The sequence below is a fragment of the Zootoca vivipara genome, chromosome 8, assembly GCF_963506605.1.
Source record: "Zootoca vivipara chromosome 8, rZooViv1.1, whole genome shotgun sequence".
Taxonomy (NCBI): domain Eukaryota; kingdom Metazoa; phylum Chordata; class Lepidosauria; order Squamata; family Lacertidae; genus Zootoca; species Zootoca vivipara.
Window position 1 is genome coordinate 3,432,893 of NC_083283.1, and position 15,170 is coordinate 3,448,062.

The 15,170-nt window shown below is 48.6% G+C and overlaps 1 protein-coding gene across 1 annotated transcript; it reads left to right on the top strand.

Moving 5' to 3' along the window:
* The first annotated feature begins 1,769 nt into the window (after positions 1-1,769).
* LOC118090351 (lymphocyte antigen 6E) lies at positions 1,770-15,170 on the top strand. The gene is made up of 3 exons (XM_035125980.2): positions 1,770-2,109; positions 10,855-10,974; positions 13,551-15,170. The coding sequence occupies exons 1-3, from the start codon at positions 2,058-2,060 to the stop codon at positions 13,757-13,759; spliced, it is 381 nt and encodes a 126-aa protein (XP_034981871.1). The 5' UTR covers positions 1,770-2,057; the 3' UTR covers positions 13,760-15,170.

Here is a 15,170-nt window from a genome sequence, read left to right on the forward strand (position 1 = left end):
ATGGCTCGGCTCTGCCACACAGTCAGAGGCAGCAATGGTTCTGAAAACCAGTTGCTGGAAACCACAGGAGGGGAGAGGGCTCTTGTGATCGGATCATGGGCGTAGGCAGGGGGGGCAGTTGCCCCCCCTAGAAGCAAAAGGCTGAGGGGCGCAGCGTGGCGGCCCCAGGCTTACGCTCCCCATGCGCCTCCGGAGCTTCGCGCGGGGAGCAGGAGCCTGGGGCCGCTTCCTCTGAACAGCTGAAAGGCGCAGGTCACGTAGCCCCGCCCACATCCCCACTGTGGCCCCTCCCCTCTCGTGCCTTGGCCCCGCCCCTTGCCCTCCTAATTTTGATCCTGGGTACACCCCTGGATCGGATTCTCTTTGCTGGTTTCCCATAATGGGTATCTGGTTGCCGACTGAGAGAACAGGATGTTGGACTAGATGGGCCATTGGCCTGATCCAGCAAGCTCTTATGTTCTTATGGTTGTTCAGCTGATCTGCTCCCCCCTCCCCCCCTCACTATGATTACTCTCGTTTGAATTCTCTTTTCTGTGGTTTTTTTAATTATTAAAAAACAAAAAAACCTCACTTATAATTACTGGGCAGTTTTTTGTTTTTTTCAGGCTCTGCTTGTGATAGGAGGTCCAGAGCTTAGAGGCAGAGGTCAGCAAACTTTTTCAGCAGGGGGTCAGTCCACTGACCCTCAGACCTGGTGGGGGGCTGGACTATATTTTTTTGGGGGGGAATTGAACGAATTCCTACCCCCCACAAATAACCCAGAGATGCATTTTAAATAAAAGGACATATTCTACTCATGTAAAAACACGCTGATTCCCGGACCGTCCACGGGCCAGTCAGTACTGCAGAGAGAGAGAGAGAGAGAGAAGGAATACCGACCCAAATGACACCAGTGGAATAAGACACTTTCCTATGATCCTGTTCTGATTTTAATTTTTTTTTTAGAGAGAGAGAGAGAGAGGCAGTGTGGTGTAATGGTTAAAGTGCCAGACTCTGACCCAAGAGACCCAGGTTTAAATCCCCCTGCCCCACAGCCTTAGCTACCTCACAGGGTTTTTGTGAGGGTAAAACAGGAGCAGAGAACCATGTATGCCACCTTGAGCTCTGGAGTATAAATAAAAGCATACTAAATAAATACCCCCCCCCCTGACCTGAAGACAGGATAGCTTTTGAAGCCCCTCCTAACATACTAACCTGCCTGAAAAGAAGGGCACATTCCTATACAGGCCCTGCTTTATGTTCTCTTGCCATTCAACATACTGTGGGATTCTGGCAGGGTTTCCTCAGCTGCGGGCTGAACTAGATGACCCTTGGTGGTCCCTTCCAATTCTACATTTCTACGGTCCTACTATGGCCTTGGAAGGTGGCGGACTCTCCTTCGTCGGAGGCCTTTCGACAGAGGTTGGCTGGCCATCTGCCTGGGTTCCCGGGGGCGTGATTGCAAGGGGGTTGGGCTAGATGACCCCTGGGGGTCCCAACCAACCCTGCCATTTCGTGAGCCTGTGCGCATTTGCTCGCCCGCTGCGCCGCCAGAGCCCTCCTTCCTGCCCGTTCCCCTTCTATGTGTCCTTGCAAAGTCACGCAACGTGTTTGGCCACACACCACCCCTTGAAATCTGGAGCGAATGCTCTCTCCCTCTTTCTCTCTCCATCCCTGAATACAGACAAAATCGGGAGCAGAGCTGGAAAGTGTGTGTGCCTCTCTCTCCCTCCCCTTTTGTTCTTTTCCCAGCTGAATGCCCTACTGTTTCTGCCCTCATCTGCATTCTTTCATCGCCTGCGAAGGAACTGGAGCAAAGCGCAGCCGCTTGGAATGTCCCTTTGGAGAGGTTTTGCGCTCTCCTCCCCCCTGTGGTTGATCCGGGATCCCGCGGAGTGGTGAGTGGCTGCAGAAGCTTCCTCCTCGGCCCACACCTCCCTGACCCCTCCCCTGCCACCGAGCCCTTATACAGCACCCTCAACGGGAGCAGGCAGCTCCTAGCGCGGTTCCTCTGACCCGGAGAGAATCCCTTCCTGCTCACCTGCCTGCTGGGACTGCAAAACGCACCATCACCAAGGATGAAGGCTTCCTTTGCCGCGCTGCTGGCAGCTCTGCTCTGCGTGGAGAGAGGTAAGACTTTTTTTTCTCCTCCTTTGAAGGTTCACCTAGCTCAGTACCGTCTGCACTGGCTGGCAGCAGCAGCCCAGGGCTTCAGGTGGGGGGCCATACAAGACCCACACCGCATCTGGAAGAGCTCAGCCGTTTAGAGTGGCGGCAACTTTGGAACTCCCTACCTGTTGATATCAGGCAGGTCTCTTCCCTGTTTTCTTTCCACCTTCCCTGTATTCTTTCCATCGCCTGCCAAAGACATTCTTTTTGAGGCAAGCCACCCCAGATGTTTAGGAAGCTGGTATGAGTTTTAATTTGCTTTCGTCTGTTGTGGTTTTAACTTTCGGCATGTTTGGAATTATGGCTGTAATTTTTTTCCCCTGGGATGGTTTAATTGCTTTGCCTTTTTTCCCTGAACCACCTTGAGGCTTTTCGCTAGACAAGCAATGTGCAATTTTTATGAAATAAATAACCCGGAGATGCCAGAAACTGAACTTCTGCATGCAAAGCTGATACACTCTGGCCCTGTGTCCACTAAGCAGACAAGATTCTAGTCCTCATGGTGATGGTGATTCATTTACGTACGTGCTGTCCATCTGACTATGTTGCTCCATGGTGTTTCCTGCTTGGCAGGGGGTTGGACTAGATGCCCCTTGTGGTCTCTATGATTCTACGATCCACTCTGAGCAGCTTCCAATTAATTAAAACAGGGCTGGTAGCTATAGACTCATAGACAAAGAATTGTAGAGTTGGAAGGGACTACAAAGATTATCTAGTCCAACCCCCTGCAATGCAGGAATCTTTTTGCCCAATGTGGGGCTCGAACACGCAACCCTGAGGAGTCCCATGCTCTACCCACTGAGCTGATACGTAGGACTATGTAGGAAGCTACCTTATGCCAAGTCAGACCATTACGCCCAGCATGGTCTCAACTGATGAGCAGTGCCAATTGAACCAGAGACCATCTGCATGGGGTTGGACTAGATGACCCCGGGGTCCCTTCCAACAATTCTGTGATTCCACGCAGAGCAAAAGGGTATGGGCCTTCCCAGATAGGCGCTCGGGAAGCTGCCTTACACTGAGCCTGGGAACCTTTGTCCCTCTAGCTTGGTATGGCAGCCTCTCGCTTGGATTTCATCTCAAGCCCTGCCTAGAGGTTCCCTGTCTCCAGCCTGGGACCTTCTTCAGCTGTTTGGCCATTGCCCTTCCCTTCATCATTTTCCTAGCCGTGTCTATGGTAGGTGAAAACTGGATGGCAGCAAGAGGGTGACTGATAAGCAGAGAGGCTGACATTTCGTTTTATGTTGCTCATTCATTACTACGATCTCATTCGTTAAATTTATGTGCCCAAAGATCACGGATGTGTTTATATCTCACTATTTTCACTGAAATCATAGAATCATGAAGGTTCCTGAGGATCATCTAGTCCAACCCCCTGCAATGCAGGAATAGGCTGTCCCATGTGGGGATCGAACCTGCAGCCTTGGCGTTGTCAGCACCACGCTCTAGCCAACTGAGCTATCCAGGCTGATATTAATTTCTCCAAGGAGCTTGAGGTGGTGTTCATGGTTCTCTGCCAACCCCCCGCTCCTCATTTACAACAACACCCCTGTGAGGTAGGGTTCAGGACACAACATCCCTGTGCCCCCTTCGATCTGATATCCAGCTCTGATAGCACACCTCAGGCCCCTTGGCCAATACACCCCTCACCAACCCGTCTTCACCCCCTCCTGCCTCCTTGAAAGTCTCTCTCAGGCTACACGGTGTCCTTGAATGCCCACAATTCCTCCTGATTGTCCAGATAGGAGAGGGGGCGGGCAGGCAGGCAGGCGTGTGTCGAAACCCAAAGGATGAACCAGAGGGGAAATCGTCATGCATTTTGCCCTTGGCCCTGCCCAACACTAGCATGCAGCCTTCAAAAGGTTTTCCAGAGGCGAATGTGCAATAGAGCCACACCCTGGATTGTCCTTTGTTGTCCGAGGAAGTGGAGAGAATATGAGTAACAGGCGCCTGTTTACACTTTGGAGTTTTGAGGTCAGCTGAGACATCGGAGCCAATGGGGAGGGGGGTTTCCTCTGCCATTGTGCGGGGCAGTATTTTTCCTGCTCCAGGCGGTGGCAATGAGCTCATCGCTTGTGGCCTCAGGGCTTGGCAAGGATAGTTGGCATTCCCTTCCTTTTCTATGTCACTTTTCGGGACCACAGATCTTCTGCTAAACAGCTCACTGCAAAAGAATTTCAGCCAAGATTGCACATTTTTAAAAAGATTATCATAGAATCATAGAGTTGGAAGAGACCACAAGGGCCATCCAGTCCAACCCCCTGCCGAGCAGGAAACACCATCAAAGCATTCTTGACATATGTCTGTCAAGCCTCTGCTTAAAGACCTCCAAAGAAGGAGACTCCACCACACTCCTCGGCAGCAAATTCCACTGCCGAACAGCTCTTGCTGTCAGGAAGTTCTTCCTAATGTTTAGGTGGAATCTTCTTTCTTGAAATTTGAATCCATTGCTCCGTGTCCGCTTCTCTGGAGCAGCAGATTGTTTCATAAAATGTATCTGCAGCTTGATCATAGGAGAAACCCTCAAATAGACCTCTACGAAGTTATCACTAAAAAATCAGCAACCATAATTTAAAGCATAGAGAAAGTTTAAACCACAATGGAATAGATTGAAAGAAATTAAAACTCAGTACAAACTTTCTAAACATCTCAGTAGGCCTGATATCAGTAGGCCTGATGGGGTTCCAAAGTTGCCGCACTGAGCTCAGGTGAGGCAATGCGTGAAATTGATTCCAGCTTTTTTAATAAACCCAAAGCCTGGTTGAAGAGGGATATTTTTGCCTGGCATCTAAACATATGCCAGGTGAGCTTCCACGGGGAGAGCATTCCACAAGTGAGGAGTCACCGCAGAAAAGGCCAGTACTCATGTTGCCACCCTCTTCTGAAGGAGGCACACAAAGAAGGGTTTTTGAGGATGATCTCAGGGTCCGGGTAGGTTCATTCAGAAAGAGGCGGTCCATGAGGTCTTGTGACCCTCAGCCGTTTAAGGCTTTATAGGTCAAAACCAGCACTTTGAATTGGGCCCGGAAACTAATTGGCAGCCAGTGCAGTCAGACCAGGATTGGTGTACAGTAATATGCTCAAACCATCTTTCGCTGGTGACCATCCTGGATGCCAAATTCTGCACCAGCTGAACCGTCTTCAGAGGCAGCCCCATGTATATAACCCATTGCAGTAATCCAATTTTACATTGCACAGAAGAGGTTGGCAGTCTCCAAAACATTGCTGGACTCAGAACCTATGTACTGGCAGCTTCCCAGCCCTAATTCTTCCCAGCCCTAGGCTTCCCACAACCTGTCTCCTTGGAAGAAGCAGAGAAGGGCATTAAGGGGGGGGGGGGAAACCCACCCAAACTAACAATGAGCATGATCTGGGAGGCTGTTGGGTCCCATAGCGGAGGAAGTAGCCCCCTTGGGGGGAAAGCAGATTCATCACAGAGTTGAACTGTGGAACTCCCTGCCACAGGAGGCGGTGATGGCCACCAACCAAGGTGGCTTTTAAAGAGGATTGGACAAATTCACGGAGGAGGAGAGGGTTCTCGATGGCTGCTAGGCATGATGGCGATGCTCTGCCGTCACAGCTGGAGGCAGCAATGGTTCGAAATACCAGTTGCTGGTCCTGCTTGCTGGTTTCCGTCTGGGGTATCTGATTGATCACTGTGAGAACAGGATGCAGGACTAGATCCCCCCCCCCTTTGGCCTAAACAATCATCAGGCTCTTCGTATGTCCTTGTGGAACCTCCAGGTCTGGAGGCAGTCTATCTAGATTTCTAGGTATTTGGCCACTGTGAGAACAGGATGCCAGACTAGGTGGGCCATTGGCCTGATCCGGCAGGCTGTTCTCATTGCAGTTATTTGTATTATTTGTACCCCACCCATCTGGCTGGGTTTCCCCAGCCACTCTGGGCAACTTCCAACCTATACGAAAACATAGTAAAACATCAAACATTAAAAATGTCCCTATACAGGGCTGTCTTCGGATGTCTTCTAAAGCTTGTATAGTTACTTCTCTCCTTGGCATCTGGTGGGAGGGTGTTCCACAAGGTGGGCGCCACTATCAAGAATGCCCTCCCCTCCCAGCTTGAGAGTTTCAGCTGGCTTACCCTGTGCCCCACATGCCCTTCAACTCCTCCTTGCTGCTTCTTATCACCAAACCTCTCTCTATCTCTCTCTCTCTCCCACTCTGTTCTCATGCACACCAGTTGCTGTTGTTGTTTTGACGTCTCCCCAGCGCCAAGCTCCAAACGGGTGTTCATTAAGTCCCGCAATCACCGCCTGACATGTGCCACTTGCAAAAACATCTGCCCACAGAGCGTGCCTGCCCGGAGCTCCCTTGCTGATTGAGCAATGACATCACTCTTGTTTTGGCTGTCTTCGAAGAACAACTTTGGGAAGGTAGTTGGTTGGGGAGCCGATCTAGGAAAGTGAGGCCTGACCAAGGGGGATCCTGCTCACAGCAGTGTTGCATGGCTTCACACTTCCTTCGGAGGTCAGAGGAAAATTTTCAGTTGATAGGATACTTTTCTCCCGGGGAAAGCAGTGTTTGAAATTGGCCAGGCGCATTGTGCACATGGCTTTCAACCACTGTTGACCAAGTGAAGATGCTTGGGCAATACAATGGCGCCTGACATCTCCACCATCTGGAGATCCTTGGATCTGGGCTGTTTTCACACACTAATACCCCGTCCTGTAGAATTCTATCCGTTATATTTTATCTGCACAATCGGAATGAATTTCTGGAACCAAAATGCTTTTTTTCTGTGCAGCCTGAGCAGGAGCAGGGAACGGGGTTATAGCGAATTGTTGTCGCTTGTCTTTGCTTACCCCACCCCACTGCCCTGCTCACAGATGTGAAGAATATTCCTACGCTATGAATGGTCCGTGTCACCCTTAACAAAAAGAGGTAGGAGCAGGGCAATAGAGATGCGGACTGTCCCTGGATCTCGCGACTGTTCTCCTTTAAGATCTCAGAGCTCTTAACCTACCGTAGCTCAAGGTTGTCAGCTGAACTAGCCAGATGTTTAACTGAGAACCAATCACAGTCAGTCCATCATTTGACAAATTCGACTTTAGAGCTGGCTTACCCCAAAATGGCAACTAGACATTCCATTTTGGCCACTGCAACCTTGGTTTAAGGTGACATTTGATGCTTAGTTTATGTACCATATCTGGGTTTCTAACACTGGGGGGAACTCTGAAGATGCTTACCTGAGAATTACCCCAAAACCTGAATCCTTTGCTCTGCTCACTGCTTCTTTTTTTAATTCGATTTTTCAACTTAAACTTTTACAGAGATATATCAAACAGAAATCATAAAACAAGTTTCCTACTAACGATTTTAAGTTAGTTATAAATTTTCCCCATTCCTTATTAAAATTTTGATCTTCCTGATTTCTGACTCTTCCGGTCATTTTAGCCATTTCAGCATAGTCCATCAACTTCATCTGCCATTCTTCTCTGATAGGAGCTTTATCTTTTTTCCATCTCTGGGCCAGTAACATAAATAGCCTTTTCTGCCCCTTTGGGATTTCGGCACCTAGAATTCCTAAAAGGAAGGCTTCAGGTTTTTTAACAAAGGTTGTTTTAAACATTTTTTTTCAACTCATTATATATTATTTCCCAAAATCCTTTTACCACCTTACGATTCCACCACATATGATAAAAGGTGCCTTCTTTTTCCTTATATTTCCAGCATACATATGAGCATGTTTTATACATTGTTGCTAATTTACTAGGAGTTAAATACCATCGGTACATTGTTTTCATGTCATTTTCTTTCAACATATAACATGCTGTGAACTTTACGTCCCATTTCCATAACTTTCCCCAAGCTATAAGCTGTATATTATACCTTAAGTCTCTTGCTCACTGCTTTATTTTTTCAGGGGTGAAAATAACTTTGATCCTAGGGCAACTGGGTGCAATACAAAGTGGCGTTCAGGTGAGGCGCCAGCCACCTGTCGTCTTAATTTTCCTGGAGGCACTCACCTGAGTTTTAATACAAACAGCAAGTGTTCTTGCCAGGCGACCGAGGGTAGGGAGGAAGGCCCAGTTTACATGCAGAACCTCCTATTGGCACCCCAAATCTCAGAGTAAGCCCTGATAGAGATGGGGGAGAATTTTGAGTCACTTGGCATTTAAAGATTAAACCGCATAAATTGCACATTGCAAAATACAATACATGAATTGAAACGCAAGCACCCTTGGGAATCTGCACTTCTCTGAGTTTTGCAGTGTCAAGTAATGTGTGCCAAAAATCCTTGCATTGTGGTAAAATGTGGATAACATGCATATATCAGTGAAAATAGCATACGGAAAGACATTACATCAGAGAAAATTGCTTTGCAAAATAGGTATATTAGGCAAAGCTGCATACACAAATATGCACATTAGGAGAAATTTGCACTTAAAATACTGATGAATTTCCATGAAGGTTTTAAAGAAAAACAGTCTAATAGTCTTCTGATGCGAACTCCTGAAAGCCTGGATTTGCATCTATCTATATGAATGAGCATATTTGGGTCAAGGGCCTGTGTGTCTTTTAAGTACCTTGCAACACCCCTTGTAAGTAGCAAGGCCGGCAAAGACTTTGCAGCGCCGCAGCAAGTCAGGGCAAACTGGATGGGCCAGAGATGTTCCCATAGTCTGATGGAGATTGAGGCAGCTTCTTGTGCTAATGTGCTTCGTAGGAAGAGCAGTTGCCTAGAAAAACAGGGCTTCGAAGTGCTGGATAGTTTTCACTGTCCTTTGGTAAAAACAAAACAAAACAAAACAAAACAAAACAGGACTGATGTGAGAGCAGAGAGCGAGTTAAACTGTGGAACTCACTGCTGCAGGAAGCAGTGATGGCTGCCGATTTGGATGGCTTTAAAAAAGAGTATTGGACAAATCCATAGAGGAGGAGATGGCTACCGATGGCTACTACCCTGTTTCCCCTATTTTAAGACGTAGTCATAAAATAAGCCATAGCAGGATTTTTAAGCATTCAAGGAATATAAGCCATACCCCGAAAATAAGACATAGTGATAGGCGCGGCAGGAGGAGGAAAAAAATAAGACATCCCCTGAAAATAAGCCATAGTGTTGTTCTTTTTGGAGGAAAAATAAATATAAGACGGTGTCTTATTTTCTGAGAAACACGGTAGCCAGGATGTTTATGCCCTGCCTCCACAGTTGGAGGAAGCGATGCTTCTGAACAGGGCCGGATTGAGGTTTGATGAGGCCCTCAGCTACTGAAGGTAATGGGGCCCTTTAGATGTCCAGCTCTCCTTTGTCAACAACAAATTGCCGTTGCTTTTTGTGTTGAATATACGGTATACTATATGGTCATTTATGGACCTAATACCTGTAGGTATCTAAAGCCATTTGCACATGTTGCCATGCAATCAGTCCATGCAGAATGGAGGCACCCTATATATAAAGGTAAAGGGACCCCTGACAATTAAGTCCAGTCGCGAACGACTCTGGGGTTGGGGCGCTCATCTCGCTTTACTGTCTGAGGAAGCCGATGTTTGTCCGCAGACAGTTTTTATGGGGTCATCTTCAGATGTCTTCTGGCTCTGAAGTTTCATACCCTACAACATTTCTCCAATGAAAATAGAGACATCCCCTCTAACATTTTCTGATGAAAATAGGGGCGTCCTAAGGAAATGGACATTCCAGGATCAAATCAGAAACCGAGGCGGCTTCTGTAAATCTGGGACTGTCCCTGGAAAATAGGGACACTTGGAGGGTCTGCAGTTACAGCTTGCTGGTATAATAGCCACCTCAAAGTTTTGTTGTTGTTGTTTAGTCGTTTAGTCGTGTCCGACTCTTCGTGACCCCATGGACCATAGCACGCCAGGCACTCCTGTCTTGCACCTCAAGGTTTATACAATGCTTTCTGAGCGTTTGAAGCACAGTGTACACATAATGACAGTAATCATTCCTTACAAGAACACTGTAACTAATTATCCTCACATTTATTATTGGGCATACATAGGAGTGCACACCAAGCAGTATTTATATGTCCCAATTTAGCAATGATGAGGTGTTAAAAGTTTTGGGAATTGTAGGCATCACATGCGGGTGAGGCCAAACCACCAGCACTACGAAGTCATGAGGACTAGTATGTTTCACTGAAAAGAAAGAAGGAAAGCCAGCAAGCCAGCCGAAAATGGACTTCAGCTTCAATAAGCCTGAGGGTTTTGTGAGCTTTTGGTAGCACTGTGATGACCTACCTGAATAACCAGCCCCATCTCAATTTAACTCCCATAAGAGATGAATAAGACAGGAGTGCCTGGCGTGCTCTGGTCCGTGGGGTCATGAAGAGCTGGGCGTGACTAAACAACAAAGGGATGGATTCATTGGGAAGTAGTTTTTATTGGTATTTTCCCAGTTTGTTTCCCTCTGTATATGCCTTAGCTTGCTTGCCTGTTTCTCCCCTTATTCTCTTCCTTATAACCAACATTGGGAAGAGCTTTTTGATAGCAAGAGCTGCTAGACTGTGGAATGAACAACCTTGGAAGGTGTTGGCCTCTCCTTCCTTGGAGGTTTTTAAGCAGATGTTGGGTGGCCATCTGTCAGGGAATCTTTAGCTGAGATTCCTATGATTGCAGGGGGTTGGACTAGATGACCCTCGGTGGCCCCTTCCAACTCCAAGCTTCTATGATTCATGCCCCTGCTTTGTGGTCTGTACCTAAGGAGCATGTTTTGTGTTCCATTTGCAGTGGCTTCGCTGACCTGCTTCCATTGTGAAAACGAGGAATCCAACTGGAGCTGCATGAAGCCAAAGGGCTGCGACTCCGCAGACAAGTACTGCGTCACGAAGTTTTTCGGTGGAGGCGTCGGTAAGTGCCGCATAGCTTTATGAACGACCATTCTCGCCTTTTCTCTAAACTGAAATGTCCCAAGGGGGCAACCCCTTGATTACTTTTACCTGGCCTATCTGAGTGAGTTGCCTAGGGCACAGACCTCAGAGGGGTGCAATCCTGACCTTTGAGGGGGCCAGTTTTATGCAGATTCGATTTTATTCTCTCTTATAAATTCCTTTCATTTTGAAGAATTTTATCATTTCTATCAGTTTTGAAAATCGAAAATTGGAGCCACCCAGAGTGGCTGGGGAAACCCAGCCAGATGGGTGGGGTATGAAGAAGAAGAAGAAGAAGAAGAAGAAGAAGAAGAAGAAGAAGAAGAGGAGAAGTGTGTGCGTGCGTGCGCAAGCAATTAACCTAGTTTAGGGCATAAAATAGCATGGCACCAACCCAGGTCACTCCTGTGCGTTACAGGGTGGTATCGGCAGACTTGGCGGGTTGTAGAAGTAAACACCTCCAAAAAACTCGGGGGGGGGGGTGGACTTCAGGGGCACACCCCTTGTGAAAAATCCCAACTTCATTTACTGGCTCCACTTACTTTTGGTCTCTGATTCTATAATTCCCACACTACATATCCCAAAGAGTGTAGCGGTTAGTGTGTCGGACTTAGACCTGGGAGACCTGGGTTCGAATCCCCTCTCAGCCACAAATCTCCCTGGGTGACCTTGGGCCAGTTTGCCCTTGCCTCTCTGGCTGACCTACCTCACAGGGTTGTCGGGAGAGTCAAAGGAGGAGAGGGAGAGCCAGGCCCATGCCACCTTTAGCTCCTTGGCGGAGGAGAAGGAGGGGATAGAAATGAAATAAGCACGCAACTATTAGTAATAGTAAATTGGTTGTTCTCAAATGGTTTGGAGAAAACAGACAGTACAGCAATAACATGATGGCTGTTAATGCGGAATAGGAATATGCCACTACAAGAGAACATGGATAGTTCAGCAGCTGACCCAGTTTTATCTCCAGGTGTCAGGAAGCCGTTCCTCCAGCATTCCTTCTCACAGACTATCCCTTAAGTGTGGGTGTCGAAGGGGAGGAGGATGTGGAAACAGCCAGACTTGAAAGCAGGGGCGACAATGGCAACCATATTCAACTCTCCTGGAATTAGGAAAATACAATTAGCAGAGTTCCCATCGGAGCTGAGAGGCTTCCTCCTTGTGTGAGGAAGCACAGAGGTTGCCAGCCTTTCCTGGCAGTTAGGTTTCGTTCACTAACTCCCTCACCCTTTCAAAGCAGAAGAGCAGGTCAGGCTGGGTTTCCCCCCCAGGACAGCTGGCTGCTCCAAGAAGCAGAGGGATCTAGATGTCGGAAAGGGCCAAAGTTGCATAGCATGCAGAAGGTCCCAGATATTATCCAGGATACGGTATCTCTAGGTGGGGATGCAAATTGTTGAGTCGGACTCAAAGTGCATTCAGACGGGAGGGATATTTCATCCTGTCCTGTTTTCTAGCGTTGCTTTCACACGGTAGTGCCGGCATGGGTGGCGATGTGGTCTAAACCACAGAGCCTAGGGCTTGCCGATCAGAAGGTCGGCGGTTCGAATCCCCGTGACAGGGTGAGCTCCTGTTGCTCGGTCCCTGCTCCTGTCAACCTAGCAGTTTGAAAGCACATCAAAGTGCAAGTAGATAAATAGGTACCGCTCTGGCGGGAAGGTAAACAGCGTTTCTGTGCGCTGCTCTGGTTCGCCAGAAGTGGCTTAGTCCACATGACCTGGAAAGCTGTCTGTGCAAGCGGACAAACGCCAGCTCCCTCGGCCTTTAAAGCGAGATGAGCGCCGCAACCCCAGAGTCATCCGCGATTGGACTTAATGGTCAGGGGACCTTTACTTTTAGTCATGGCTGTGCTCCTCGGAATATCAGCTGCTGGGATCCACAGGAGGGGAGAGGGCTCTTGTGTTCGAATCCTGCTTACGGGTTTCCCATGGGGGCATCTGGTTGGCCACTGTGAGAATAGGATGCTGGACTAGATGGGCCACTGGCCTGATCCAGCAGACTCTCCTTATACTTTTCTGTAACACTCAGGGAAATAAACTGCTAGATGAATGCTGCCACACTATAGAGCAGTTTTTAAGTATTCTGACTGCTTGAACTGTGACCATACCTGCCTAGTTCCTCTCTGAAAAATAAGGGACCGGACGGAAAGTAGCATACCGGAAGTAGCATGGTGGCCATTTTGGAACTGGGCGGAGCATGCTCAGAAGTGACTTTTGATGATGCTGTGCCCAGTTCCAAAATGGCCGCTGCACCAGAAGTCGCGCTGCAGCCATTTTGGAACTGGGCAGAGCAGCATAAAAAGTCGCTTCTGAGCATGCTCCGCCCAGTTCCAAAATGGCCACTGCGCCAGAATAAACCGGGGAAAAACCCAGTTTTTTCGGCTGGGGACAGCTGGAAAAACGGGGGTTTCCCAGGGAAAACGGGAGACTTGGCAGCTATGGAACTGTCTCCTTGGGCAATTTTTTTTATATACTGTATAATAATAATAATAATAATAATAATAATAATAATAATAATAATATAATATAACTGGACCGGTTTCCTCCCTCCCTCCCTTCCTTCCAGGTGACAACAAGAAGCAGTCCATTAGCAAATACTGCTCTCCCATGTGCCCCCAAGGAGGGGTCGACATCGGCATCATGGCCTTCTCCCTCAAATGCTGCGAATCAGACTTGTGCAACGTAAGCGGGGCTGCCGGCGTGAAAAGCAGCTCCCTGATCCTGGCTGCGGGCACCTTGGCCAGTCTGCTGTACATCTTCGGAGCCAAGTTATAGATGCAGAAGGCGGGGAAGACTTCTGTATGTGCCGAGGACACCTTCCCTCCAGGGAGAAACCCAACCTTTTCCCCACGTGCAAAACGTTCTTTACAATGCATGCCTGTTAACTTTATTCTCTGCCCAGAGCCGTCTCTTCCCATTGTCAGTGGTTCGCTGCACCAGGGCGCCGGCCTCTTGGGGGGGCGCCCTAGCGAGTGGGGGAGCTGCATGGCTTTGCCGGCAGCCTCCCCCTTCCCTGCATGCCCGCCAGCTGCGCCCCGCCAACTATACGGCTTGGCGGGCGTGCAGCTTCCTTCCCAAGCCTCCGCAGGAGGAGAGCGATCCCCGCAGAGGCTTAGGAAGGAAGCTGCGCGCAGCTTCCCTCCCAAGCCTCTGCATCTGCTAAAGACGGCCCTGCTCCCGGTCGTTGTCGTCGTCCTACTTCCTGGTGAAAGGCGGCGTGCAGCCTTCCTGGGCGCCCCGACGCTGAGATCATGTCTGCCAGCACGTTTTCCTGGTTGATCGCCGCCACCACGCCGGGGAAGGCAGAGGACATTTTCCACCGCACCCTCCCCTGCTCTGGAGTTGCGGGGGGGGGGGGACCAGAGGGATCTTTGCACCACCGTGCCGGATATGCTTAAGACGGCCCTGCCTCTGCCACTGGTCCTTTCGATCTCTGGGGATGCCCTGTCTCTGTCCACACCAGCTTGGAGCACTTTCTGAGCCAAGGAGCATTCTACAGCCCATGCACAGGGCAGGGTTTACTCATGAGTAAGCCCCCTCTGGTCTCTTCAAGCTGGAAAGGTGAGCTGCAGCTCGATGAGGAACATGTGTGGGTAGGTGGGTGCTTCCTCCTCACGAGTAGACCCACTTGCGGGAAAAGGCAATCCAGCCTCTCGCTAGAAACCGGGGCAGCGAGTAAAGCAGCTTGTGGGCTTTACCTGCAGGTTGGTTTACTCCAGAGCAAACACCCATTGAATGCCAAGCTTGCAAGTATGATACCCCGTGTAATTATTAATCTGTATTTTTACTGTTGGAAACAGTTAGCGAAAAGTGGTCTAAAAATCTAATAAATACGTTAACATACACACATAGATGGCAGGAACATTGTATGTCTTTTTTTGGGGGGGGTGTTGGGGGAAGTGCAAGAAAACCTTTTCGCTGGAACATATGCTGAGAAAAATTGCTAATATGGACAACACACAGACTCCAGGAAGGATTTTTTGGGGTTGGCTTGGGAAGGGTAAATATTTTCCCTGAAGAGTTCTGCCCTCTTGAGGTTCTGTTTATATATGCACAGCTTGGTGGGAAATAAATTGTGAAATAAATAAATGAAAATCCCTCTTGGACCAAATGTAGGCAGCCAACCTTAAATAAAAAAAAAATCAAAGCATCTCTAATTCCCAGATTTCTTTTCTTTTCCTTTTTT